Genomic DNA, 27,729 nt, shown 5'->3' on the forward strand with positions numbered 1-27,729 from the left:
CGCACTGTAAGCCGCCCTGAGTCTCCGGAGAAGGGCGGCATATAAATCAAATTAAACAATAATAATAATAATAATAATAATAATAATAATAATAATAATAATAAGAAGAAGAAGAAGAAGAAGAAGAAGAAGAAGAAGAAGAAGACTCCATGAAGGAAAATAAATCCCTGGATGGGTTTTGTAAGAACTACTAAAGGGGTCTAAACAAAACGGCTTTTGCTCCGTTGCAAAATCTCTTTTTTTCAAAAGTGGGACTGGACTTCTTTTGGTCCCAGAATGTTTATGGAGGCGCAGAAAAATCTGGCTCGCACCCTCACTTGGAGGAATCAAACTTGGCGAGAAAAACGGGCTGGCTCGATTATGCGTAGCCGGGCTATTTCCAGGGTTTTTGCGTCACAAATGGACTGCAGTTTGCTGGCACGGCCTGCCTTGGCGAAGAAGAGGGGAGGAAATGCAACGGCCAGACGCACCCTGGCGCTTAAAAGACTTGCCACGGCGAAGCCCGGTTCCCGCTGACAGCTAAGATGGATTGGGAGGGCTGGAGCGAGAAAAGGATTTTGCAGAAAAGCCAGAATTCCTGCTTGGAATTTCCCCCCCTGTCTCACTCAGCTTGGCTGTTTCCTTGCTCGCTGCTTGCCAGCTGTGCCTGGAAACAGTCAAGCAAACACAGCTGGATTCGCCGCCTCAGATCTGATCTGAAAAAAGAACAAAAAAAAAAGAACAAAAAAAGCCGCTTCAAATTGGGGACTCCACGTCAGAAGTTAATGGGATCAAGCTGTGGAGGGGTGTTTTTTTTGCAGCTGGATGGGTCGGGGTGATTAAAGCAGGGTGCCGGGTGCGGAGAAAGACACACACCTATTATGCAAAAATATACAGGACAAGCTCCTGGATTGGAGGCGAGACGTTCGATCGAGTTTCTAGTCCTCATGGATCCACCCAAGAGTGGATCGGATGGAAAGAAGGCCTGATGCGATTTCAAAAAGACAAGAGACAGGCTAACGGAAGTTACAATAAGCCACCGGAACGGTTTGCCTTCAGAAGTTGTGGATGATCCATCCCTGGAGGCTTTTAAAAAGAGACTGGACAGCTATATGTCTGGAAATGGTATGCTTGAGCAGGGGGTTGGACTAGAAGATCTCTAAGGTCCCCCCGAACTCTGTTATTCTGTTGGAGAGGGGAATTCTGCACTGTTGGCCTTACATTACTCACTGTTCAGACAATACACTTAACCTGGAATTAGCTCATTTTCTCAGTTGGGGTTAAACATACTATACTGAACCTGGTTTATCAAAGGGTCTGAAATTCTTGTAACGCAGTTATCCAAACATATAACCAAGGTTAAAATTACATTTTTAGCATGCTGTAAAACCTTTAGATACCTGGAAGGATGTTAGAAGTGTCCTTTTTTTTGCTCTAGAGTACAGGATAAGCAAACATTTAACAACCATTTGTCTCCGATGCTTTCATTTGGATTCCAGCCCGGAGCAACGGGTCAGACTGGATGGCCTCAAGGGACATTTTTTCCAAGATTCTACAATTCTAACTCCGCTATCCCGTACATCTCAAACCCCAATGAATTATCTAGAGCTATCATCAGTTTTGTGCCTGTTCGTGATTTTTTTTTAAAAAAAAAACTATTCTGCCAAAATGTATATGAAGAACAGTTAAGGAATTTTCAGGAAAAAATATATTTATATTGCAAGTTTTTACTTTAGAGGAATGGGTGATTCAGGGAAATCTAGACAGCTAGAAAAAGGGCATTGCATTGCACAGAATATATTCCAGACCCCCCTGATATACCTCTATCTTGCATGGCATTAAAAACTAGGGACAGTCAGTCAGGGGTGAAATCCAGCAGGTTCTGCCGAACTGGCAGCAGAAATTTTGAGTAGTTCGGAGAACTGGCAAATACCACCTCTGGCTGGTCCCAGAGTGGGGAGGGAATGGGGATTTTGCAGTATCCTTCCCCTGGAGTGGGGTGGAAATGGAGATTTTGCAGTATCCTTCCCCTGCCACGCCCACCAAGCCACGCCCACAGAACCGGTAGTAAAAACATTTGGATCTCACCACTGCAGTCAGTCTGTTGCCCCAGACTCTGAATGCTACCTGTGGGAAACCGACAAGGCCTGGAAAGCTCTTCTGAATGAGCCTGTGAAGGGAAGCTGGGCTTTGCCACCAATACAGCTGCACTTCCAAAAGGAGAGAAAACCCCCGAAAATAAAGCACTGAGAAAATTGCAAATAAGTGGTATTGCCTAGAAATTGATAAGTTTTGTGTGGCTGGACTGCCCCCTGCTGCCCAAAATGAAACAAGACACTTGTTTATGTAGCAAATGGGGGTCATTGGAGCTGGCAAGTCCCTTAATAATTTAATTTAATTTATTAATTTAATTTATTTTTAGTTATCTTAACTTTTATATTGTATGTTATTTTAAGTTTCGGCTGTTCACCGCCCTGAGTCCCTTCGGGGAGAAGGGCGGTATATAAATTCAATAAATAATAATAATAATAATAATAATAATAATAATAATAATAATAATAATAATAATAATTGCAAAACGCCCATCTATTAAAACAGTTTCAGATACCAGGCTGAAGAATTACACATCCCTCCTCCTCTCTTCAGAGGGCAAAATATATTATTTCTAGTTATTTCCTAGTATTCTGGACACACTTGGAATATTGCATCCCAGTTTTGATCACCACATTACAAAAAACGATGTTGACTTTGGAGAAAGTGCGAAGAAGAGCAACTTAAGGGGATTAAAGGCCTGGAGACTAAAACATATGAAGAACGGTTGCAGGAACTGGGTATGTCTAGTTTAATTAAAAGAAGGACTAGGGGAGACATGATAGCAGTGTCCCAATATCTCAGGGGCTGCCCCAAAGAAGAGGGAGTCAAGCTATTCTCCAAAACATCTGAGGATAGGACAAGAAGCAATGGGTGGAAACTAATCAAGAAGAGATTAGTTGGAATTAAGGAGAATTAAGGAGAAACAGGGAGGACAATTAATCATTGGAACGGCTTGTGGGTGCTCAACCCTGGAAGTTTTTAAGAAGAGACAGGACAGCCACCTGTCTGAAATGGTGATGCTAACCTTTTTGCCATCGCATGCCAGTAGCTGGGGGGGGGGGGTGGTTCGCACGTGCCCACACCCATAATTTGCATTTCACCACCAAATAAAACCCTTCTGGATTTGTGGAAATGCAGTTAAGTTTATCCTCTTAACTCTCACCACCAAGCTGGGGTTCTTGCAATATATAAAAAAAAACCCTGCTTTTTTAAATATATTTTTATATATATACAACACCTTTTAAAATGTTTTAAATGGGTTTGTTATTGTTCTTAAATTACGGGGCCAAATTTATATATATTCTTTTAATACTATTTTAATGTTTGTAATTTATGTTTTTATTCGGCTGTACACTGCCCTGAGTCCTCAGGGAGAAGGGCGGTATATAAATTGGATATAAAAATAAATAAATAAATAAATAAACTTACCTGAAGTTGAAATGAACTGAGATTGAGCTTGTTTCTCAACTAGCTAGGTGCGTTGTGCTTCCTCCTTCAGCGCAGGCTAGAAAACTTGAGAATTCCTCACCACATATTTATCTGGGAGCAAAAGAGGCAGACTCTTTAAAAGCCCCAGGTGACTCCTGAATGGATTCAGGGAGTGTTAGATGCTCCTTTTCAGGAGCAAAATTTGAAGATTGCAAAAGAATCAAACCCATACGCACATAAAGAAAATGGAACAAGTGCGCCCTCTGGTGTTCTAATGTAAAAAATGCAGCTCAGGGAGTGTTTTTTTTTTTTTTCAAACTCGTCCACTTTAAGATATGCGGAATTCTGGGAGTTGAAGTCCGCATATCTTAAAGTGGACGAGTTTGGAAAAAAAACAAAACCCCACTGTTATAAGACTCCTATTTGCATTGAAAAACACTCTGCTAATAATTCCCTCAACACTGTCAAACTATTTACTAAGTCTGCACTACTATTAATCTTCTCATCGTTCCCACCACCCATCTCCTCCCAATTATGACTGTATGACTGTAATTTTGTTGTTCGTATCCTTACGATTTATATTTGATATTGTTTCCTGATTGCTTATTTGTACCTTATGATTATCATTAAGTGTTGTACCTTATGATTCTTGATGAAGGGATCTTTTCTTTTATGTACACTGAGAGCTTATGCACCAAAGACAAATTCCTTGTGTGTCCAATCATACTTGGCCAATAAAGAATTCTATCTATCTATCTATCTATCTATCTATCTATCTATCTATCTATCTATCTATCTATCTATCTATCTATCTATCTATCTATCTATCTATCTACCTACCTACCTACCTACCTACCTACCTACCTACCTACCTACCTGATTGTTTCCTAGTATGATCTGATTGCTTATTTGTACCCTATGACTATCATTAAGTGTTGTACCTTATGATTCTTGATGAAGGTATCTTTTCTTTTATGTACACAAATTCCTTGTGTGTCCAATCACACTTGGCCAATAAAAAATTCTATTCTATTCTATTCTATTCTATTCTATTCTATTCTATTCTATTCTATTCTATTCTATTCTGAGATTCCTATTTGCATTTAAGGAGAGCTTGGAAGTAAAGCGCATGTGACATACACAATCCTTAGCCGTCTGTGAACAAATCAGAATTAAGATAAAAGTTTTGGCTTGGGGTGAATAAAAATCGATTACCTTCTATTTTCTTCCGGGGGTGAGGGGAGACAAAGTGCCAGATGGAGGAGGAAAAGAACTAGCATTTCAATTCAGACGATTCCCAGCCGTGGCAGAAAAGCATTAGGTAGCCTGGAATATACACAAAAGAAAAAAAAGAGAGAGAGAGAGAAATTGCAATGAAATCTGGACACCCTACACATTTAGGAGGCCCAAGTTTTATAATCTGAATAAACTGCCAGACCTACAATTAAAAAAAGACATCCTGAAGAAGGCTGGGGATGAAAGAACAGGTGTCCCAATGGTCGTGGGAAGGATTCGCACTCTACACAGCCTTGCCTTGGGGGTGTGCTAGAGAAGGCAGTTTGCTTATAATCTTCTTATATATTATAAGTATAAATGATAAGAGCCTTGGTGGCGCAGCACACTAAAGTGCTGTTAAGTAGCACCAGCTGCCTGCAATTACTGCAAGTTCAAATCTCACCAGGCTCAAGGTTGACTTCCATCCTTCCGAGGTAGGTCAAATGAGGACCCGGATTGTGGGGGCAATAAGCTGACTTTGTATAAAAAAGAACACCGCTTAGGGGGGGGCCCGAAAGCTCTACTAAGCAGGTATATACAAAAGTATGAAGGCTATTGCTTAACGCATTGTAAAACGCCTTGAGTCTCCGGAGAAGGGCGGCATATAAATCGAACCAATAAACAATATTAAACAATAAATGTACAATTATAATGATAAAAGTCACAGATTGGATAAAATTGAAAAAGAAATCAAAAAGAAAGTATATATTATTAGAATACTGGAGTTGCTCGGATACCAAACAGGGGATATATTCCACCACAAAGGAGAAAGAAAGGAGAGAGGAGGGTAAGGAGAGGAGAGAGAGAGAGAATGGAAGAAAGGGGAAAGGAGAGGAAGAAAGGACAGGGGATAGGAATAGGAGAGAAGGTGAGAAAGCGGGGAAAGAGGGAAGGAGTGGGGGAAAAGAAGGGGACGTAGGAAAGAGGGAGGAGAGGAGGAGGGAGAAAGTAGTAGAGGAGAGGAGGGAGGGAAGGGAAAGAAAGAAGAAGGAAAAGAAGGTTTGTTGTGAAATGAGGGGAAAAAAAGGGTAGAAGAGCAATCCCCAATGTAATTAAAATGCCTTATTTTTATCCTTTCTTTAAGAAAAATATGTATATGTATGTATGATCAATTATGCATAAGAGAACGTACATTTACATTATGGGTATAAGAATTAAAAATTAAAAAAAAAATTCTTTAAAAAAGGGAAAAAAAGAAGGCAGTTTGCTGCCAGTGTATGAATATTTCAAGCTTTCCCTTGCTTTATTGGAGGTGTGTAAGGTGTGATTTGCTGTACAAAGGAAACCCCCTCCTCGTGACACATCTTCACACAAGAACCTGCATAGGGGGTATTAGGGAGCTCCAGACCATTAATCCCTGGTTGTTTGAAATGATATTTTTTTGGGGGGTGGGCTCTTTCATCTGGGAGTAGGGAGAGGAAAAACATCAGGAAAATCCGAACCTGTTGTAAATGTACAATGTTAGCGAAAGCTGCTTTCTTTTGTGACTTGGGGTAAGAATTAGCCAGTTTGGGCAAGGTGAAATCATCTTTTATATATGGATTAAGTAGAGTTCTTCCTTGCTCTACTAATCACTCAATCTCTCTATCACTCTATTTCTAATCATCTATTATCTATCATCCCTCTCTCTCTCTCCATCCATCCATCCATCTCTAATTTATCATCCATCTCTATTCCTATCTATCTATCTATCTATCTATCTATCTATCTATCTATCTATCTATCATCTATCATCTATCTATATCTATCTCTAATCTATCATCCATCTTTCTTTGCTCATCTCTCTCTCTCTCTCTATATATATATATAATCTATCTATATCTATTTCTAATCTATCATCCATCTTTCTCCTCTCTTCTCTCTCTCTCTCTATATAATCTATCTATCTATATCTATCTCTAATCTATCATCCATCTCTTTCTTCTCATCTCTCTCTCTCTATATATATATAATCTATCTATATATAATCTATCATCCATCTTTCTTCTCTCATCTCTCTCTCTCTCTCTATATATATATATATATATATAATCTATTTATATCTATCTTTAATCTATCATCCATCTCTTTCTCATCTCTCATCTCTCTCTCTGTGTGTGTATGTATATATATATATATATATATATATATATATATATATATATATATATATATATATATATATATATATATATATTCTAATCATCTATTATCTATCATCCATCTCTCTCCATCCATCTCTAATCTATCATCCATCTCTATTCATATCTATCTATCTATATCTATCTATCATCCATCTCTCATCTCTCTATATATATAATCGTCTTATCATCCATCTCTCCCCATCTCTCTCTAATCTATCATCCATCTCTCATCTCTCTCTCTCTATATATAATCATTTTATCATCCATCTCTCCCCATCTAATCTATCATTCATCTCTATTCGTATCTATCTATCTATCTATCTATCTATCTATCTATCTATCTATCTATCTATCTATCTACCTTTCTATCTATTATATCTAATCCATCTCTCTCTCTCTCTCTCTCTCTCTCTCTCTCCATCCTCTATCATCTATCCATCCCCTTCCTCCCTCCCTCCCTCCCAACATAACCTCTCTCTCTCTCTCCCAATTCCTACCCATCCTGTATCTGAAAGGGGGGGAGGATGTGTGCATGTGCACTCACAAGGATGGGGCACACACAGACACAATCGGGGTGGGGTGGCAGTCCCCCAGATGCTGGAGAGGGTGGCTGCAGATGGCTGAAGTGAGAAGATTGGCCTCGAGTGACAGCTTTGCTGGGCATAATAAATACAGAACTGCAGGGAGGCCTCTTAAGGCGGTCGACTCCAACGCATAATAAACCACCAGCCAGTTTAATAAACGAAATAATAAAACAAGCATAATAAACACCGGCCAGAGAAACAGTTTGGTCTAGTTAGTTAGTTAAGGCACCAGACTAGAAAGCCAGGAGACTGCGAGTTCAAATCCAGCCTTAGCCAGGAAAGCTGACTGGGCGACTTTGGGCCAGTCCCCCCTCCCTCTCTCTCTCAGCCTAGCCCACCTCACAGGGTTGTTGTTGTTGTGGGGGAAAACATGAGGAAGGTGCTTTTGGATATGTTTGCCGCCTTGAATTATTTGTAAAAATAAGAAAGGCACAAGATAAATAAAATAAAAAATCAATCACACACACACATACAGGCAGACAGTCCTCCCATCCCCTTCTTCTTCTTTTAACCCACAATGGCGACTGAACAAGCTACCCGCTCTTAATAAGTCCTAAACGAGGTTAATGACCTGGGTGTTGCTAGTCCTCATTGTCCTTGCTACTTCTAAGGCGGAGGCCCCCCTCTTTGTGGCCCAGCCCTCTTCTGCGAGCTCCCCTTTGGGCCACGCCGGGCCTGCCTTGCAGGGGTGTGAGGAAAAGAGCAACCCCAAAACCCTTTTGGAGGGAAAAAGCACCAATGAGGCACCAAAATCTCCCCCATGGGGCGCCTCACGTACCCCAAGAGACATTTGAAGGCCGACCTGGCTCAGCAGGGGCCAGAGGGGCCCTTTGGGGCCAAAAACAGGGCCTTTGGCTGGCGCCTGAGGCGTTTGATGCCTGCCCTCCATTAAAGGAACGAGCCCCACCTGTGGGCTACCTGAGGGGAGGGTTGGGTGGGCCATGAAGAAGGGGGGTAGGGTCAACAGGCTTGGGATGGAATGGCCTTTGGGGTCCTGGGTGGCTGGGGATTATGGGGGGGTATAGTCCAAAGCTCTCAGGAAGGCTGAAGCCAGGATAAATAAAGGTCTGGACAACTTCATATGATGGGTCAATCGTTTTTAAGGCAGCAATTTGGGAAGTGGAGGGTCTGCACTGGCCCTTAAAAGCCTCTTCATCCTGCACTCCCAGGGAAACGGGCATGTTTTTAAATATGGTATCTAAATAAATTACATTGAAATATAAATGTTGCAGATTGCAAGCTCCTTGGAGGGTAGACCCACCCCCTCCCCAAAACCTCATTTTATACATCCACAGGCATTTGACATTTCAATCTAAAATACTTTTTCCCCCCTCCCCATTTCTTCATTGTTTATACAGTTTTTATTAGTTTATAATATTAAATAGAAAAGCAAATTGGAGGAAAAATAAAGGAGGGGAAGGGGTAAGTGTAGAAAAGAAGGGGGGAAAAATGTGTTGACTTCTAACTCCCAATTTCTAAACAATTTCTAAACTCCCCCATTTCTCTCCAAACAGGACTCTAAAGCATCTTGGAGATTTATTATTATTTTCATGCTCTTATTATTTTTCAGAATATCTGAGGTTATTATTTTTCAGAATATCTGAGATTATTACTTTCAGAATATCTGAGATTATTACTTTCAGAATACCTGAGGTTATTATAGCAATAAAAATAAATAAATAAATAAATTTTCAGAATATCTGAGATTATTTCTTTCAGAATATCTGAAGTTATTACTTTCAGAATACCTGAGGTTATTATAGAAATAAAAATAAATAAATAAATTTTCAGAATATCTGAGATTATTTTCAGAATATCTGAGATTATTACTTTCAGAATATCTGAGGTTATTACTTTCAGAATATGAGGTTATTACTTTCAGAATATCTGAGGTTATTATTTTCAGAATATCTGAGGTTATTATTTTCAGAATATCTGAGATTATTACTTTCAGAATATCTGAGATTATTACTTTCAGAATATCTGAGGTTATTATTTTCAGAATATCTGCCAGATGAAAACCATCCATCCTTATCCGTTTTAAAAAACCTCTTACCTTGTTGCTGGTTTGCAGGGGACAAAATGGGGGTGTCGGAAGTGCAAACAGTCTCCTTCATGTGTGACCCCCCCCCCACACACCCACGTAGTACCAAGTAAAGGCAAAACAGGAAAGGTAGTGTAGCTCGGTTTTTATTTATGTCCACAAATATTTCAAAAAAATTACAAAATACTCAAATGGAGAGAACACAGAATTCACAACTCCTGGTTTTTTTTTTTTCTTCTTCTTCTATATCCTGCTTTACACTGTGTTACCCCATGGCAAACTACTCATATATACACTAAGCCTCAAGATATATATAAACGTAGTTGTCAGAAGGGAGAGCTTGAATAAGGACAACACTGAACGAAGAGACGGGTTGGTGAAATAAAACGAACGAACGAAAATAATGATCCACCCCAAACGAGGAGAGTGGGGCAACCAGAATGAGAAAAAAAGAAAAGAAAAAAAAAGAAATGTGTTGTTAAAACAAAACAAAACAAAAAACGGAGAAGGTTCTGCAAAATGTTAAACCACAAAAGGGAAAAAAAATCGGGCGGTTGCAACAGAGAAAGGCGATTGCTAAGAGATTGGGAAGAAGTAACACTGCGAGTTAAAAAGTTTTCCCACCCTGGAATGATTCAAAATATTAACTGGAAAATTGGAAGGGTGGGTGGGAGTTCAACAGGATGGTATCTTTGACTTGAGAGTGCAACTTCTGTTTTCCGCGTTTCCCAAAAGGGGATCTTACGCTTAGGCAGATTCCCCGAAGACTCGGGAGGTTTACCTGTTGAAATTAAGATTTTGCTTTTCTCTTCCACGAACGAACAGGAGACGGAAGAAGGGTGTTCACAAATTACTGGGGGCTATTCTGCCTTTTTTTTTTTTTTTTTAGTGTTTTCCACTCCAGAAAAGCAGATGAACTTTTCAAGATTCCTTCACTTCTTTTTTTTTTAGCTTGTCTTGCTAGTCGGTGGGAAAAAAATTACGGGTTTTTTTTTTTTTTTTGCATCTGACTTGCAAAAGAAATAAATAAAAATTAAAAAAAATGTTTTTTCCTGCTTCTCAATCCCATTCTCTTCCCCCAAAGGCCAGATTTAACTGTTTGTATCTCCTGCAAATAAAGGCAAGGGAGACCCATCCGATCGCCAACGTGGATTGAGGTTTAATTCCGGGCTGGGTGAGATCAATGGCCTTTGCACCAGAAATCTTGGCTTCCCCCCTGCCCCCCCCAAAAAAATAAAGAGGGAGGGGATAGACACGGGGCAGCAAAGGCTTCCGACAGAAGTAACGAAAAGGGGAACTGGTGACGCAGGCACACGTTTCGTATTGGCCTCCCAATTTAAAAGCTTGTCTGACGTTAACCGTGGGAAGGGCGAGGATTCACAGTGCGAGTCCAGCAACGGCCAGGTAGCTCAGCTGGAGGCTGGCGTGAATGATCTCGCGAAAAGGCAAGTCGTCTTAACCAAACGCGTTCCTGAGTGTTGCCAAAAACTCCGATTTTATTCCGCTTCCCGACACAACCCAGAGGGCTGACTGAGGCTGGAAGGGAGGAGAGAAACCTGCCCGAACAATCGTACGTGCCCACGGGCGACTTAAAATTATATTTACAGCCAGCCCAGAAAAACCTGCATTTTTTTTTTTTTTTTTGCATAACCGGTTTGAAAGCAGCTTACCGCTCTGGCCAAGCCTTTTTAGCCTTTTCTCAAACGATTTAAATTGATGGGCTGGCAGAAATGATCCACAGGCCCAAATTAAGAAGGGTATGGTAAAAAAAATACCTTCAATGTTTCTACGCTGTTGGGATTTAAAAAAAAAAAAAAAGCAATAAAATCAGAAAAAGGAGCGTGGTATGTAAAAGAGGCACCTCCAGGGATGAGGTGATGTACCCACAATCTGGAAGAGAGATTGTGACTTCCTGCTCATAACAACTGCTTTTGTAACACAACCAGCTACTGAAGGAAACGGGAGGAGAACGTTTATGGAACGTTAAGTAATTAAATAAAGAACGTTGCACACGTAACGTGTGTGCAAAAAATAAAATCAAAACTGTGGTGTTTTTTTTTTAATATTATCCCTGCAACTCCTTTTAATGCTTTTGCGCTCCGACCAGCCGTTTTGAAATTATTGACTTTATGGTGCTCCCCTTTTTCATGAATCAAAGGATCGCTTATATATATATATTCCTCTTATTTGTTTAAAAAATCAAGTCTATATCCTCGTGAAACACCAGGTTTTAAGAAGTAGATGATTTTATGATGAGAGAGGAAGGAAGTCGGGGCCGGAGAAGAGGCAAAAATAATAATAATAATTATTAATAAATCAGGAATTCATGAAATTATAATCATCTTTTTAAAACCCCTAACCCCTCCCCCGAAAAAGTTATTTACAGACTTAAAAAGCCATGCTGCAAAGCTCTCTTTTAAAATTATGAAGTTTGCCTACAATGTATTAAAATAAAAGTAGATTTTTTTTCTTTTTTTAAAATTCTATTATAGCACTTGGATTTTTTCTCCGGAGGTTTGTAAAGCCACTAACTTGCGATTCTCGGGTATTTTTTTATTTTTATTTTAAGTATATATATATATAAATTGAATATACTTTTTTTTTTTTATGCACAGTGGCTTGCATTAGAGGTTGTGAATCTGAAACTAGCACCTACTCAAAAATGAAAATGAAAAAATAAAATAAAATAAAAATAAAACCAACGGCCAAAACATACCAAACCAATAAGAAATTGTTTGGATTAATTTCTCTCCCGGTTCTGTTTTGTTCCTCTTCTTCCTCCCATTCCAAAAAAGGAAAAAAAAAAAAAAAAGGAAAAAAAAAGGCCTTTTAACAGGTTTAAGTCATGCAAGGAGACTCCTGAACTGGTCTTTTGAGAAATCTTTCCTACAAGTGAATACTATACAGAACGTATGCACCAATTCACGTCTCGTGAGGTTTGGCTTTCGGGCGAAACTGATGGGGCTGCTGCGTGTTTTCCACCGTGCGAAAAGAGAGAAGAAGGTTCTTTCCAGCAGTTCTCGAGATTCAAACACATTCCACTGCTTCCCCTCCCACGAGGACTAGGAACTTGAGTAGTCAGCGTCACAAATAAATAAGGTATTACAACTGCTTGTCGCCCTCTTTCTTCAGACGGCTGGAAAAAAAGAGAGAGAGAAAAAAAGCAGGAAGTGAAAAGCAAGCGCGGGGTGGGGGGCAGTGGGGGAGGGGCAGTGTGTGGGGGGTCCAGCATGTGTCCCTTTACCTGTAATAGTCTTCTTGGCTGGGAAGATGCCCCCCGTGGATGTGGGGGTGCCCGTGAAGCCACTGCTGCTCCATGGCGAGTCGCTGAAGCTCTGCCGACTGGGCGTGCATAGCTTGTAACTGATGGGCCGCTGACATGGGAGGAGGGATGGCGCCAGGGAGGTCGCGTGGGTAGGGGGCACCTGGGAGAAAGAGGGAGAAGGCATCTCCAGAGACGAGCAGGGCACGGATCACCCCTCCCCCCTCCCGGGGTCTTCCGTGTCCCATCAGTGGGCATACCGAGTGTTCTGACGGGAAAAAAAACACAACCCTTTTTTATTACGTGACTGTGAATTCCTCTCATTCACATCCAGCGAAGTCTTTCAAGGGAGGATTGACAGTCACAGACCTTATCTGGCTTGGAGAGCTGCCAGGCCGATATCTTCAAAACTTGGCAAGGCGTCTCGGAGAGTCACTAACCAATTAGATGAACTAATTGTCTCCTGCAAACTCCACTCCCCTTTCGCTCCTCTTTTATTTCCCTCTGGGAGGGGCCGTTCATTGTCCACCTGTGGCTTTACTCCTGAGCCGTCCCTTGTTCCTTAGCTGTTCACTTCGTCTGGCAGCTCACACTGGGAACAGGCTCCAGCTGTTCTCCTGCCTCACTGATGTCTGACTCTGAAGGCAGCTGACAACTGTCAGACGGCCCTGGCCCTCTCTCTGCCTCCGACACAGAGCCCTCGTCAGAGCCCTCCCCAGGCTCCAGGACTGGCCCATGCTCATCCCCAACCTCCTCACTGTCTGAGTCTGCCACTATCTCTGCTGGCGGCCACAACACCGAGTTGGCCTTATGGGGAAACCCATCTAGGGATATTGACCATCTCCTCTGTGGTCTGCCCTCTTGCCCACCCAACCCCTAATGTGGCTGGCCTGATAGGGACAGGTGGGCGTGTTGTGTGAACCCGGCAGGTTGCATCCCCGTCCCCCCACTCACCAAAGACTGGATGCCGCAGCATTTCATGCTCGTGAGACGGCTGTCCTAGCAGCGGGTTGGGGATGGTACCAGGAGGGTAAGGGAAGCGTGCCAAGTGCGGTCCAGCGGCTAGAGGGTCCACGAGGGGGTGAACGGGCCCAGCTGAGCCTGCAAAAGGGGAGGGGGCAGGAGAAGGGGGTGGAGGAAAAGGGAAGAGTTACCACCCATTTAGAAAACTCTGAATTTCCATCTGAGATCAAAATCATCCTCATTACAGACAGTCCTTAATTTACAACCGCAATTGAGCTTGAAATTTCCGTTGCTAAGCAAGACAGTTCAGTGAGTTTTGCCCCTACTGCAACAGTTATTCAACGAATCAATGCAGCTGTTAAGTTAATGACACGGTCGTTAAGCGAATCTGGCTTCCCCATTGACTTTGCTCAACGGAAGTTCGCAAAAGGGGATTGCGTGACCCCCTGGGATTCTGCAACCGTCATAGATACGCATCTAAATTTTGATCACATGATCCTGGGGATGTTACAACAGTTGTTAAGTGTGAAAAATGGTAACAAGTCACTTTTTTCAGGGTCATCGTAACTTCACTAAACAAATTCACTAAATGAATGTTGTAACTTGAAGACTACTTGTAGCTGGGCATAAATGGAATTGATTAGAAAGCTTCTCTCTGCCGAAAAGTCATCCCTTACTTCTCTGCCCAGCATGTCTGAAGTGGCAGCTGCCTGTCAAACAACCCTTAATACTGTATTTTTCGGAGCATAAGACCCACTTTTCCCCCCCACATAAAAGAGGGTGAAAGTTTGGGTGCGTCTTATACACCAAATGTAGCCCCGCCCACCCGCCGGCCCCCTGGAAAATGGGGCTCGCGGAGGTGGCAATAGGCTATGGCAATCCCTGCAGGCTGAAACAGCTGATCCTCTGGAGGTTGATCCAACCAACAATCAGCTGCTTGTGCTGATCAGGCTGGGCTGAAGCTGAAATTGAAACGTACTAAAAAGGTAGGTGCGCCTTATAGTCCGGAGCGTCTTATACTCCAAAAAATACGGTAGTTGGCAGCCCCCCCCCCAAAAAAAAGGGGGGGAGGGGGTAAAACAAGGGAAAAAGGTTTTCCTTTTTTCCTCGAAGAAAAAAGTTTTCTTTGAGGAAAAAGGGGAACCTAATTCTGACAGGCAGGGAAAAATTCCCGTATAATTTGCTTTTATTTCTCTTCCTCTTCTTTTTCATCAACAATTCCACTCCACTTCTCAAAGTTTTAGCAAACTTAACGCACAACTCAGGACCCCTTGCAAGAGCTAGATAGACTGGCCCTGGAATAAAAGAATAAAAATGGCATTTTTTCCCCTCTCAAATATATCCATTGGCATGTTATAGAGCTACAGGCACCAACTGCACTAAGTAACATCATCAATCTCGTACCAAAGCCAAGGAAGGAAGGAAGGAAGGAAGGCGGGAGGGAGGGAAGGAAGGAAGGAAGGAAGGAAGGAAGGAAGGAAGGAAGGAAGGAAGGAAGGAAGGAAATTTGTAGCTCAGGGTTGACATGAGGCGTCCTTGGTGCTCTCTGAACTGGCTTGTTTTTCTTGCAGATGTTTCATTACCCAAATAGGTAACTAGTAAGGAATGAGGTTTGCTCTCAAGTTTATATTCTAGTGGCATTCTCTGGCGTGATCTTAGAGGTGCTTTCGTTAGGGCTGTTTACTGTTGGCTCGTTTGGCAGTTCCTTGATTGTTGGTCTGATGTTAATCTGGAGGTATTCCATCTGGATTAACATCCTGGAGGTCCTCATTTGGGTTTTCTAACAAGGGGGGGGGGGAAATTGGGCAGAACCCCCCCCCCATCCTCTCCCTGCTGAGGCATTCTTGTGGCTGATCACCTTTAGGCAGGTATTTTCTCCAGAAAGTTAAAACTAGCGAAAAGAAGCTGCTACTTTAAAGGGATCCCTGAAACTCAACCCTTCTGTGTGTCAAAACAATGCCACCTGCACAGTCCTGTTTCCCCCCCCCCCCACGGGCACAGCTACTGAGGAATCCCAGTTTTAAAGTTTCCACAACTCGCCCCCCTCCCCGAGGGAGCACACACCTGGGGGATCAGGTCCCTGATATCTGAGCAGGTTCTGCCTTAATCCAATACCCCCCCCCCCACCTCTCAATCTTCAGCGGATAGTTAAAACTGCAGAAAAAACCATGGCTACCAACCTGCCTTCCATGGAGGACCTGTATACTGCACGAGTCAAAAAGAGGGCTGGGAAAGTATCTACAGACCCCTCGCATCCTGGACATCAACTGTTTCAACTCCTACCCTCAAAACGACGCTATAGAGCACTGCACACCAGAACAACTAGACACAAGGACAGTTTTTTCCCAAACGCCATCACTCTGCTCAAGAAATAATTCCCTCAACACTGTCAAACTGTTCACTAAGAATGCATGACTATTACTATTAGTCTTCTCATTCTTCCTATTAGCTATCTCCTTTTCTACTTATGTTGTTTGTATCTTTATGATTTATACTGCTTTTATTTGTTTCCTAGTACAAACTTTCCTTTGATAGCTTATTAGTAACCTTGACTATCTTGTATCTTTTCATTCTCAATGAATCTATTTTATTCTCCTTATGTACACTGAGAGCTTATGCACCGAAGACAAATTCCTTGTGTGTCCGATCACACTTGGCCAATAAAGAATTCAAATTCAAATAATTCAAATTCAATTCTTCTATTCTATTCTATTCTATTCTATTCTATTCTATTCTATTCTATTCTATTCTATTCTATTCTATTCTATTCTATTCTATTCTATTCATTTCTTATTCTTATTCTATTCTAATTATTCCATTCCATTCCATTCTATTCTGAGAAAGGGCCCTGTGGCATCAAACCTTGGGTTGACCATTTCCACAAGTGTCATACCAACACGTTAAATCGTCAACTACCATCTTTTCTCTCCCATTAATGCACCCCAATCCAGGTCCCCACCTCCCTATGTCCACACCTCCTTAGGGGCTTCTGTGCACCCCCTTGTGGTTTTCTTCTCTCAAACCTTGGTAGCCTTGGTAGTACAGGGGTTTAAGGCACCCTGTTATTAAGCTGGTTATTAAGACCAGCTGCCTGCAATTACTGCAGGTTCGAATCTCGCCAAGGCTCAAGGTTGACTCAGCCTTCCATCCTTTCTAAGGTAGGTAAATTGAGGACCCAGTTTGTGGGGGCAATAAGCTGACTTTGTATAAATATACAAAAGAATGAAGGCTATTGCTTACCGCATTGTAAGCCACCCTGAGTCTTCGGAGAAGGGCGGCATATAAATCAAATTAAAAAAAAAAAAAAAACAGGACACCTGGCAGGACCAAGAATTGACTGAACGACCCTGGGTCCTCTTTCAACCTGATTATCGGCCTGCAGATACAACCACCGCTGCCCTCCTGGGTGCTCAGGAGCTGCCAACGCAGAACGGTAAGCCACGTGCAGAGGCTGTCAACCCTGAAGCTGGCCTGGCCGAAGCCATCTTGCCGCTTCAGTGCTGCCACACCGTGGTTTTTCCAACGCCGTTGTAACTTGGAAAGCCGAGCAGTAACTGCACCAGCCTCAGGCTGGGAGAGACCTGGCAACGCAACTCGTCCCGATGTGCCAGTTCTCTGCCCATCCGAGGATACCTCCTTGCCCGGGGACAGTCCTTGGACTCAGTCCAAGGGACGATGGGAGATCCCCGGGGCCTCACCTTGATGTAGTGGGTCCTGTTGGTGGAGATGCAGATGTGAATGGATGTGGGAATGTTGGTGATGATGGGGTGTCACGTTGAACATCTGGAGCCTGGCCAAGGGATCGTTGGTGAGGGACGCCATGCGCTCGGCGTGGATCCTCTCGGCAGCCAATCTGTCCGGGTAGCTCATTTCGGGCCGTAACTGAGGGCCGGCTAAAGCGAGTCTCTCCCTCTCCAGAGGGTTAAGCCCAGGGTGGAAAGAAGCGAAGGGGTGAGGGCCTGCGGTTGGGGGGATAGTGAGGGCTCCGTGACGGGCAAAGTGCTCCATGGGGTTGGTGGCCGGGTGGAGGGCGTCCAGTTCGGGAGGCTTCACCTCGAAACCCGGCTTCATCCTTTCCCGCAGTTCCCGTTCCCTGATCTCCCGCTCCCGCAGCTCCCGCTCTCGTAGCTCCCGCTCCCGGAGGGTGGGGTCCACGTTGTAGAGGCCCGGCATGTGGTAGGCCAAGAGCGGGTCGGCGGGATTGAGGGGGACGAAGAAAGGGTGGTTCCGGTTGGTGGGGGACATGACGTGGGGACGCGCGTACTCGCTCAGCGTCCGTAGGGCCGGGGTGTCCGGACCGATGTAAGGGGGCACGGCCGCGATGGTGGTGGGAGGCGGTTCGAAAGACGGCCTCATGTGCGCTGGACCGCTTAGCTGAGATTCTCCGAGACGACCGTCGTGGGAGGAACTGGATGCTTTCTGCAGGGGGAAAAAAGAGAGAGAGAGGCTCAGAGCAAATTTAAAAAGAAAACCCCAGCCCAGATGTTTCCTACTCTCCCAATTCTTCCATGGGAGGTATTGACTACGAGCAACTAAGATGATTAAAGGCGTGGAGATAATATGATATGGAGAATGACTGCAGGAATTGGGTATGCCTAGTCTAGAGAAAAGAAGGACTAGAATAGAATAGAAAAACCAGAGTTGGAAGGGACCTTGGAGGTCTTCTAGTCCAACCCCCTGCTTAGGCAGGAAACCCTACACCACTTCAGACAAATGATTGTCTAATCTCTTCTTAAAAACTTGACTCAGCCTTCCATCCTTTCTAAGGTAGGTAAATTGAGGACCCAGTTGTGGGGGCAATAAGCTGACTTTGTATAAAATATACAAAAATATGAAGGCTGTTGCTTAGCGCATTGTAAGCTGCCCTGAGTCTCCGGAGAAGGGCGGCATATAAATCAAATTAAAAAAAAAAAAAAAAAACTTCCAGTGTTGGAGCATTCACAACTTCTGGAGGCAAACTGTTCCACTGATTAATTGTTCCCAGCATTAGGAAATTCCTCCTTAATTCTAAGTTGCTTCTCTTCTTGGTTATTTATTTATTTATTTAATTAATTTTTTATACTGCCCTTCTCCCGAAGGACTCAGGGTGGTGTACAGCCAGAAATAAAACCCACCAACTATATGAAAGTTAAAAAACAATTTAAAAATATTAAATAATTTGGCTGAAAGAGCTAAAATAGAAACCACCCATTAAAATAGCATTTAGGCCAGCCCTGCTTGGTGAAACAATAGCGTTTTGAGGGCCCGGCGAAAGGTGCGAAGGTCGGGGATCCTACGAATCTCCGGGGGCAGCTCATTCCAGAGGGCAGGTGTCCCCACAGAGAAGGCTCTCCCCCTGGGGGGTCGCCAGTCGACATTGTTTGACCGACGGCACCCTGAGGAGTCCCTCTCTGTGGGAGTTTACTGGTCGATGGGAGGCTATCGGTGGTTAGTTTCCACCCGTTGCTTCTTGTCCTGCCCTCAGGTGCTTTGGAGAATAGCTTGACTCCCTCTTCTTTGGGGCAGCCCCTGAGATACTGGAAGATGCTATCATGTCTCCCCTAGTCCTTCTCTTCATTAAACTAGACATACCCAGTTCCTGCAACCGTTTTTCATATGTTTTAGCCTCCAGTCCCCTAATCATCTTTGTTGCTCTTCTCTGCACTCTTTCTAGAGTCTCAACATCTTTTTTATAATATGGTGACCAAAACTGGATGCAGGATTCCAAGTGTGGCCTTACCAAGGCCTTATAAAGTGGTATTAACACTTCACATGATCTTGATTCTATCCCTCTGTTGATGCAGCCTAGAACTGTGTTGGCTTTTTTGGCAGCTGCTGCTGCACACGGCTGGCTCCTACTTAAATGGTTGTCCACTAGGACTCCAAGATCCCTCTCCCAGTTACTACTATTGAGGAAGGGGAGACATGAACATAATAGCAGTCTTCCAATATCTGAGGGGTTTCCACAAAGAAGAAGGGTGGGAGTGTCAACCTATTTCCCAAAACACCTGAGGGCAGGACAAGAAACGACGGATGGAAACTAATCAAGGAGAGAAGCAACGTGGAATTAAGGAGAAACTTCCTAACAGTGAGGACAATTAACGAGTGAAAACCTTCAGAAGTTGTGGGTCTCCCCTTCCTTTTGGGGTCTGATTTCAGATTTATTTATTTCAGATTTCTATACCGCCCTTCTCCTTCCGGACTCAGTCCCCACCACCCCACCTTCGCAAACAAGACAAAACCTACCGCCACCCTCTCGGCCTCTCTCTCGCGCTCCCGTTCTCGTTCCCTTTCCTTCTCTTTCTCTTTCTCCCGTTCCCTCTCTTCTCTCGCTTTCTGCTCCGCTTCCCGCTTGGCTTTCTCGATCGCCTCTTCTCGCTTCTTCGCCAGCTTGGAGCCGGCCAGGGGCATGAAGTACAGATCCGTCCTCGCGCAGGAGTTGTAGCCGCGGTCCAGGTGCTTGTAAAACCTGCAGGATGGATGGACGGGGAGGGCAGGATGAGAAACTAAAACGATCGGCGCAGGAAAAAAAAAAGCAGCGGGATCTTTGAGCGTGAAAAAGAGATGGCCACAGATCTAAAACAAACCAGGAATGTACAAAACCCAGAAACGCGGATCTAAGACAGGAAACTAGCTTTGTTCCCCTAATTTGGAAATAACGTTTCAGAGGAACTCTTTCTTGAACCAAGGATGCCTTCTGCAAGCTGTATTTTTATTCTGAAACTGATAACAGTATTGTTACAGGTCTTTTATTTGTACTGCTTTCCTTGTTCTAAACATCGATATACATATATATATACACACAAGACTACTATACTCGTTTCTAGAGGTTTGGAACTAAACTACCCATCATGTTGGCTAGGGATGATGGGATCTTTCGTCTTCCTCCCCTCTAGCAGGACATCAGCTGGAAAAATGATTGGGGATTGTATTACTTCACAGGTTTTTCTCCGTGTTATTCAGTCTTGATTGTTAAGTGTCTGAGGTTTTATATCGTGATGCACTAAGCCACATTTAAACCATGGTGTCAACACTTCAACCTGCATTTACTCTAGTGCTGACATAAGAAGGAGAAGAGGGGGCAGCTGGCAAGAGGACGCTTGACTTCTCACCTACTTATTTTCCCTGAAGATAATGTCCCCTAGGAGATGAGATGGGAGGGGGGACATTCCTAGGAGCTGAAGTACTAGATATGGGGAGAGTGATTTGGAAGAGGGCCAGTGGGACGCTGAGAATTGGGGAACAGAAAGGGAAGGTTTGGGGTCAGGAAGTCAGTGTTAGCTTCGTTTGGAGTCATGTTAGGATGTCGTGCTCAATAAATAGGAGTTTTTTTCTTCGAAGATTTTGTTTGAAATGCATTTTATTCGAGACAACCACGAAACTTGACACATGGTTTCCTGAATACCCCACAAAGGGGCTGAATTCGCATCCCATCTAAGTCCCCCAAGCCTGCCCAAACCATCTATCTCTTCCAGCTAAGTAGATGGGCCAAAATGGAGATGAGCACTGCCCCACAGAGTTGGGAATGACTAGCACACATGTGCAAGAGAAACCTTTACCTTTTACTATATATACTATATATATATACATACTCTACATCTCCAAGCAATAATCATGAAATCACACCCCCTCACCTAGCTGACTGACTGGCGTGGCTCGGTGTGTCCACCACGGTGGGTTCTGGCGAGGGGCTCCGGGTGGGGGGAGGCGGGCTCTCAGGCTCCTCGACGTCGTCAGGCGCCTCCTCTTTAATCTGGATGGAGGGGATGGTGCAGGGGGCCACCACAGGAACGTTTCCGCCGCAGGCCGCTGAGCTGGACACGGCCCCCTGGCTCGGAGCGCTTGGCACAGATGGCGGCGTGGAAGTCGACGGGCAGGAGGGAGGCGTGGCGGGAGGCGGCCCCCCAGGAACGAAGGGGTGCTGGGCGAAGGAAGGCTGGGGAGGAGCAGGGTGGCTCTGGGTGAGGACTGGAGGCTGGGCAGGGGAGGGTTGCAAGGGCTGGCTCTGGGGCATCAGCTGCAAGGGAGGGGGGTGCGCGGAGGGCGGGTGGTGGGTCGAGAGGGAGCTGAGCGGCTTCAGCGCAGGGGGCGGGGGCAGGTTGGAGTTCATGGAGAACGGCGAAGGGCCCGAGAGGTGCTTGTGGGAAGGTAGCGTGGGGAGAGGCGGGATGGGCGTGGTGGGTGGGGGCTTGATGTGGGGCATGGCCATAGGGGCGGGGGGCAGGGGCTGCTCCCGGGGGCACTGGGAAGACAGTGGGGACGAAGAGGCCACTTGGCCGGAGGAGACCTGCAGGGCAGGGTGGGCCGGGGGAGGGAGGGGACCCTGAGACTGCGAAGAGGAGGCTGGCAAGGCCTGGGGCGGGAGGGTGAAGGGCTGTGCAGGGGCCGGGTGGGGCAGGAGGGGCTGTGCTTGCAGGCCATGCGGGAGGGCCTGTATCTGGCCGTGGAGGGGCGGTTGAGGGTGCGGCTGGGGGAGGCCCTGGGGCTGGCCGGGGGGCCCTGCGAGTGGCTGCAGCGGCGGGTGAGGAGGGGAAGGCAGCCTGGGCGGGTGCAACGAAGGGACCTGCTGGATGTGCGAATGAGGGAGGCCCGGGGCCAGAGGCTGACTGGGGGGCTGCGCTCCTGAAGGAGACACATGCGGGACGACGGTGGAAGAGGGGATGCTGGAGCCGGCCGGCAAGGAGGGCAGCTGTGCTGGGAGGGGCCCCGGAGGCTGAGTCGGGCCGTTGGGCGCCTGGAGAGACGACGGCTGCTGCTGGGCCGAGGAATCCGAGTCGCTTTCGTTGTCCTGCGGGCTGGAGATGCTGGGCGAGGTGCTGCGGTTGTCCTGGTCGATGTCTTTGGGGTCGCTGCTGCCCTCGTCGTTCACGCTGCGGCTGTCGGAGCTCTCCCCTTCGCCCTCCGAGGGGGAGTTGGGCCGGCTGATCTCCTGTGGAGGGGGAGAAAGAAGAGGAGGGGAGGACATGCCGGAAGATTGGATCCTCCAGAAAGCTGCCATGGAGACGGAGGGGAGCTACCTCAGGCCACAGGGGTCTCTTGAGCATCTCATAGCTTCCATCAGATCATGCCACCCCTGGAGGACAACCCAACCTCCCTGATGCCCTTCGGAAAACCACCGTGGGCCTCCCCTAACCCTGGTATCAAGATGGGCTTCCACCCACCCTAGCGCCAGCGGCTTCTTCTCCAAGGAACTCACCTGGGTTTTGGTTTTCTTGGCATTGATGCGGTCTGGCTCCTCGCTGTCGGACGCCGCCTTTTCTCGCTGCCTCTTGGAGCTCTTGAGAGGGGAAGAAGCTTCTTCTTTAATCTTCTGCCGCGGAAGAAGAAGAAGAAAAAAAAAAGCAACGTGGTTTAAAGGGAAGGCACAGGGCTAGCGGCGCCGGGGTATCTGGCCTCCTAAAGGCTTCACATAAGGGTTTTTTTCCTGAAGTGGCGGAAGGAACAAGGAACAGAGAGCTGGAAGGAGATGGAGGCTTCAAGTGAAGCACCACCACTGATGGGTTGAGAGGTTGGATTTCCAACAAGCTTCCCCAATGGAAGGTCAGCGGAGGGGAAGAAGGGGAGAATGTCTGACTTGGCTGTAGGGTTTATTGTTCCACCCCCCTCTTTTTCCTCTTCTGTACTTTTCTATTGGAGTTTCTTTCACATGGCTTCAGGCTTGACACACAGCTTGGAGCCAAGGGTGGGCTTCAAACATTTTAGAAAGGGGTTCTCTGCCTGGTTGCTGGGTGGGCGTGGCCATGGAGGGTGTGGCCTAGTCGGCTTCCTGCACCAGGGTGGGGGGGGGGGTGTCTTTGCCCTCCCCGGGCTCTGGAGGCTTTTCTCGAGCCTCAGGGAGGGCAAAAATGGCCTCCCCAGGCTCTGGATGCCTGAAAAGGGTCCATTTCCGGCCTTCCCCAACTTCCAGTAGGCCTGTTTTTCACCCTCCCTGAGCCTCCGTGCGCACTCTGCATTTACCTGCATCCAAAACGGGCCGTGTGGGGACTCCTGGGAGGGGAGGGGTGGGCAGGGCAAGCCAGGAGTGGGATTTGGGGATTCTCCGAACTGCACAGAATCTTAGCTAGTGGTCCTCCCGAACCCCTGCGAACCCCCAGCAGCCCACCTGTGCTTGGAGCTGAAGGGGGGGGGGTTGTAAATAAAACAAACTAGTTTAATCTGGGTCAAGGACACCCTAACTGCCGGCTGGCTAGAGGTGGAGGAAGGAGTTGCCAGGCGACCAGCCAGTGCCTGGATTGGACAATGTGACTGTCCAATCACATTGGGGGGGAAAGTGAAACTTTCGGTTTTAATGCGGTGGAAAGCGCGGGAAATCTCAGAGTTGGCTTTCCACCAGCTAATGCCAAGACGATGTCTCCAAAATAAAAAAACGGTTCTTTGAGAATCTGCCTTGGAATTCTGCTTGAAATGGGGTCATTACTTGGAATCCTGACACTCAAAGGATGACACGAGAGGACTCATAATCCCAGCTGGGTGATTCACTGGAAACTGGCAAGATGAGGAACTCTGCGGGAGAGTTCAGAGGGGCAGGGAAGGGCCAGCTCCATCAGCCGCGTTTGTCTTCCCTACCCGCGAAGGAAAGCCAACACTCTAATCACAACGTACTTTGGTGGATTTCTTGACCGAATCCGCCTTGCTGTCGTTACTGGACGTGCTGGCCGCGCTGGGTGAGTTACGGCCGCTGGATCGGATGTCCTCGTTGATGGGCGAGGCCCTCCCGTCTGGGCTGGTGGGTTGCTTCTTACGACCGCTGCGAAGTGTAGACATCTGCTGGTTAAAAGAGAAAGGCAAGGTCAAAGGCTGCTTCCGGGGAGGCTCGATCTTGACCGGCAATGCGAATAAACTGACTTTAATTCTCTCCCAAAGCCATCTTGTGTTGGTCAAGCAACTGTTGGGTCTCCATCAAGGACAATTCAAGTCTCGATCCAAACTTAGTGTGGTTTTGACCAGGTCACTTTGGGAGAAGATGGCTCAGTTCCATGGTTTCCACCATGGTAAGGCTGGTTCCAGCCCCGGAATGCACCTGGTGGCCCTTCTTCCATTCCTCAGCATTCAGGAAGGAAGCCACACTGTCACCCCAATGCTCCCTGGAGAACCTCAAAGTTCTCAAGTCCTCGGTAAAGCAAGGAAGACAAAACAACTGAGCCTAGGAAAAGATATTGTGCGATGGGATCATTGCCTCTTGCTTTGTCCACCTGTTGAACATTATGAAAAGAAGGACTCGGGGGGGGGGGGGGGGATATGATAGCAATATTCCAATATTTGAAGGGCTGCCACAAATAAGAGGGGGTCCACCTATTTTCCAAAGTACCCGAAGGCAGGACAAGAAGCAACGGATGGAAACTAATCAAGGAGAGAAGCAATTTAGAATCAAGAAGAAATTTCTTGACTGTGAGAACAATTAATCAGCGGAACGACTTGCCTCCAGAAGTTGTGAATGCTCCAACACTGGAAGTTTTTAAGAAGGGCTTGGACAACCATTTGTCTGAAGTGGTGGAGGGTTTCCTGTTTGAGCAGGGGTTGGACTAGAAGACCTCCAAGGTCCCTTCCAATTCTATGACTCAATGTTCTATGTCAAGGGTGTCAACCTCATATTCATTTGAGGGCCGCATCAGGGCTGTAGTTGACCTTGGAGGGGTGGGGGGTGGCTGGGCGGGTTTGGTTGACTGGGTGGGCGTGGCTGACTGGGTGGGCGTGGCCATCTTGACGCCACTCCCCAAACTGCTGGCACGTTTCCTCTTTGCATTCGGTAGACCGGGCCGAAACCACGCTCCAAGGTTTCTTCCAACTGTTATTCTGTTACTTTATCACAAAAATGGACTTACCGAGCCGCGACTCCTTCTCGTCCTCATGCTATGCTTCCCACTGAGACCGTCATCTTCCTCTTTGACCGGCTTGAACATAAAGGGCGGCGGGTCCACCGGCTTCTCGATGGGAGGGAGCTCTCCGTACTTCTTGAAGTGGATGCGACAGTCTGTGCAGAGAAGGATGTTTTCCCGGCCCCCGTGGTGCCAGTCCTTGGAGGCTGTTAAAAAAATGTACAAAAAAAAAAAAAAAAAAAAAAGATGCGATCAACCCCGGAAGAACGAATCACAGATTTAAAGGGGGGGGGGAAGGGGTGTTAGCCCTGGAACCATTTTTCTCCCTCCTGGCACTTTTAGGGCGGCCGCAACGAAGCGAGTCAAGCTGTGGGAATGGGAAGGGGGAGGAAGAGATAGTGAGCGGGACAGAGGTGGGGTTTCAGCAGGTTCTGACCAGTTCTGGAGAACCGGTAGCGGAAATTTTGAGTAGTTCGGAGAACCGGTAGTAAAAATTCTGAGTGGCCCTGCCCCCATCGATTCTCTGCCTCCCGAGTCCCAGCTGATCGGGAGGAAATGGGGATTTGCATGATTCTGTTGATGTAGCCGTGTAGCAATAAAGCAGAATTTGTTTCCAGCCTGGTCTACCTGGGGGTCACAGGACACCTCCCCCGCCAGGTAAAAAATACGTACTGGTGGTGAAGCAGTGACGACACGCATAGCCCTTCAGCTCCTGTTCGCTGTCCTCGCTGTCGAAATCATCTTCGCTGGCCGAACTCAAATCCACTAGGAGGAATTAAGAAGGGGACAGGGTAATACATGCAAAGGAGCTTTGGCGCTAAGTGTACTTCGTCAGTTTGTACGGTTTTATTGGTAATACATGTTTGAACCTTGTATTTTGATATGGCCTATAGGCAGGGGTGGGCTGCTGGGGGTTCGGGAGAATTTCTAGCTAAGATTCCGTGCAGTTTGGAGAACCCCCAAATCCCACTCCTGGCTGGCCCCGCCCCGCTCACCCCTCCCCTCCCAGGAGTCCCCACACAGCCCATTTTGGATGCAGGTAAGTGCAGGGCATGCTCGGAGGGTCACGGAGGGCGAAAAATCGGCCTACCGGAAGCTCGGGAAGGCTGGAAACGGGCCTGTTTCCAGCCTCCAGAGCCTGGGGAGTCCGTTTTCGTCCTCCTGGAGGCTCGAGCAAAGCCTCTGGAGCCCGACTAGGCCACGCCCACCCAGCAACTGGGCAGAGAACCCCTGGCTAAAATTTTTGAAGCCGACCCCTGCCTATAGGCTAATCAATAAAGCTATATCTATCAATAATCAAAGGGGACAGGAAGAGAGAGAGGGAGAGAAAGGAGAGGGAGAGGGAGGGAGGGAGAGAGAGGACAAAAATAAACAAACTGATTCAGGGTATCTATCTTCCTTCTCCTTTTTGGGGGGGGCTACACAGCAAGGAGGAGCAGCACAGAATGTAATACTTATGTGTGTCTTTTTTCTACTGAATTATGTAAGGAAGAGTAAAGAAACACCACCACCACCACCCCCCGGGACATGCCTCTTTCCTCTGGACACTCAATTTTGTCACCGCACTCACGCCTACCGAGATTTCCCTGGCATTGTCTCCAACCTATACACTATACAGGTAGTCCTTGCCTGACAACTTTCCGTTTGGTGACCGTTTTAGAAATGAAAATAACATCGAAAAAAAGTGACATGACCGTTTTTCACACTTATGATTGTTGCAGCATTCCTGCGGTCATGTGATCAAAATTAGGACGTGTCCCGTGTGTGTGTGTGTGTGTGTGTGTGTGTGTGTGTGTGTGTGTGTGTGTTCATGCAATGCCCTTTTGCGACCTTCCGAAAAGCAGAGTCAATAGGGGAAGCCCGATTCACTCAACAACCGTGTTACTAGCTTCACAACTTCGGCGACTCACTTTAACAAATGTGGCAAGGAAAGTTGTAAAACGGGGGCAAAACCAACCCACTTGACAACTGTCTCACTTAGCAATAATGAATTCTGGGATCAATTGTGGTTCTAAGTTGAGGACTGCCGCTACTGCTGCAGCCATAAGGGCTAGAAACTTAAATTTTCTTTTTTTCAAAGTGAAAGAAGTATATATTGTAGAGCAGGCTGAAGCCAGCCCCCCCTTCAGTTGGGTTCTCTGCCTAGACAGAGAGCAGGTGCAAAACCTACCCTGTTTCCCCG

At 46.2% G+C, this 27,729-nt stretch overlaps 1 protein-coding gene across 3 annotated transcripts in view; it reads right to left on the reverse strand.

The window, feature by feature from the left end:
• Positions 1–9,663: 9,663 nt before the first annotated feature.
• Positions 9,664–27,729, reverse strand: part of RERE (arginine-glutamic acid dipeptide repeats) — a 79,104-nt gene continuing 61,038 nt past the window's right edge. The window contains exons 6-15 of one of the 3 annotated variants that reach the window (XM_070956248.1): positions 26,220–26,312; positions 25,554–25,753; positions 24,334–24,495; positions 22,928–23,041; positions 21,366–22,660; positions 19,978–20,200; positions 17,451–18,171; positions 13,744–13,890; positions 12,772–12,952; positions 9,664–12,663 (exon numbers count right to left, since the gene is read on the reverse strand). In XM_070956248.1, the coding sequence (XP_070812349.1) occupies positions 12,630–12,663; positions 12,772–12,952; positions 13,744–13,890; positions 17,451–18,171; positions 19,978–20,200; positions 21,366–22,660; positions 22,928–23,041; positions 24,334–24,495; positions 25,554–25,753; positions 26,220–26,312 (3,170 nt within the window). In that variant the 3' untranslated portion in view covers positions 9,664–12,629. Of the gene's footprint in view, positions 12,664–12,771; positions 12,977–13,743; positions 13,891–17,450; positions 18,172–19,977; positions 20,201–21,365; positions 22,661–22,927; positions 23,042–24,333; positions 24,499–25,553; positions 25,754–26,219; positions 26,313–27,729 lie in introns of all 3 variants that reach the window. The other 2 variants (XM_070956247.1, XM_070956245.1) reach the window with 2 other exon arrangements.

This window comes from Pituophis catenifer, unplaced genomic scaffold, assembly GCF_029215685.1.
Source record: "Pituophis catenifer annectens isolate HBS135680 unplaced genomic scaffold, rPitCat1.0.hap2 SCAF_18, whole genome shotgun sequence".
Taxonomy (NCBI): Eukaryota; Metazoa; Chordata; class Lepidosauria; order Squamata; family Colubridae; genus Pituophis; species Pituophis catenifer.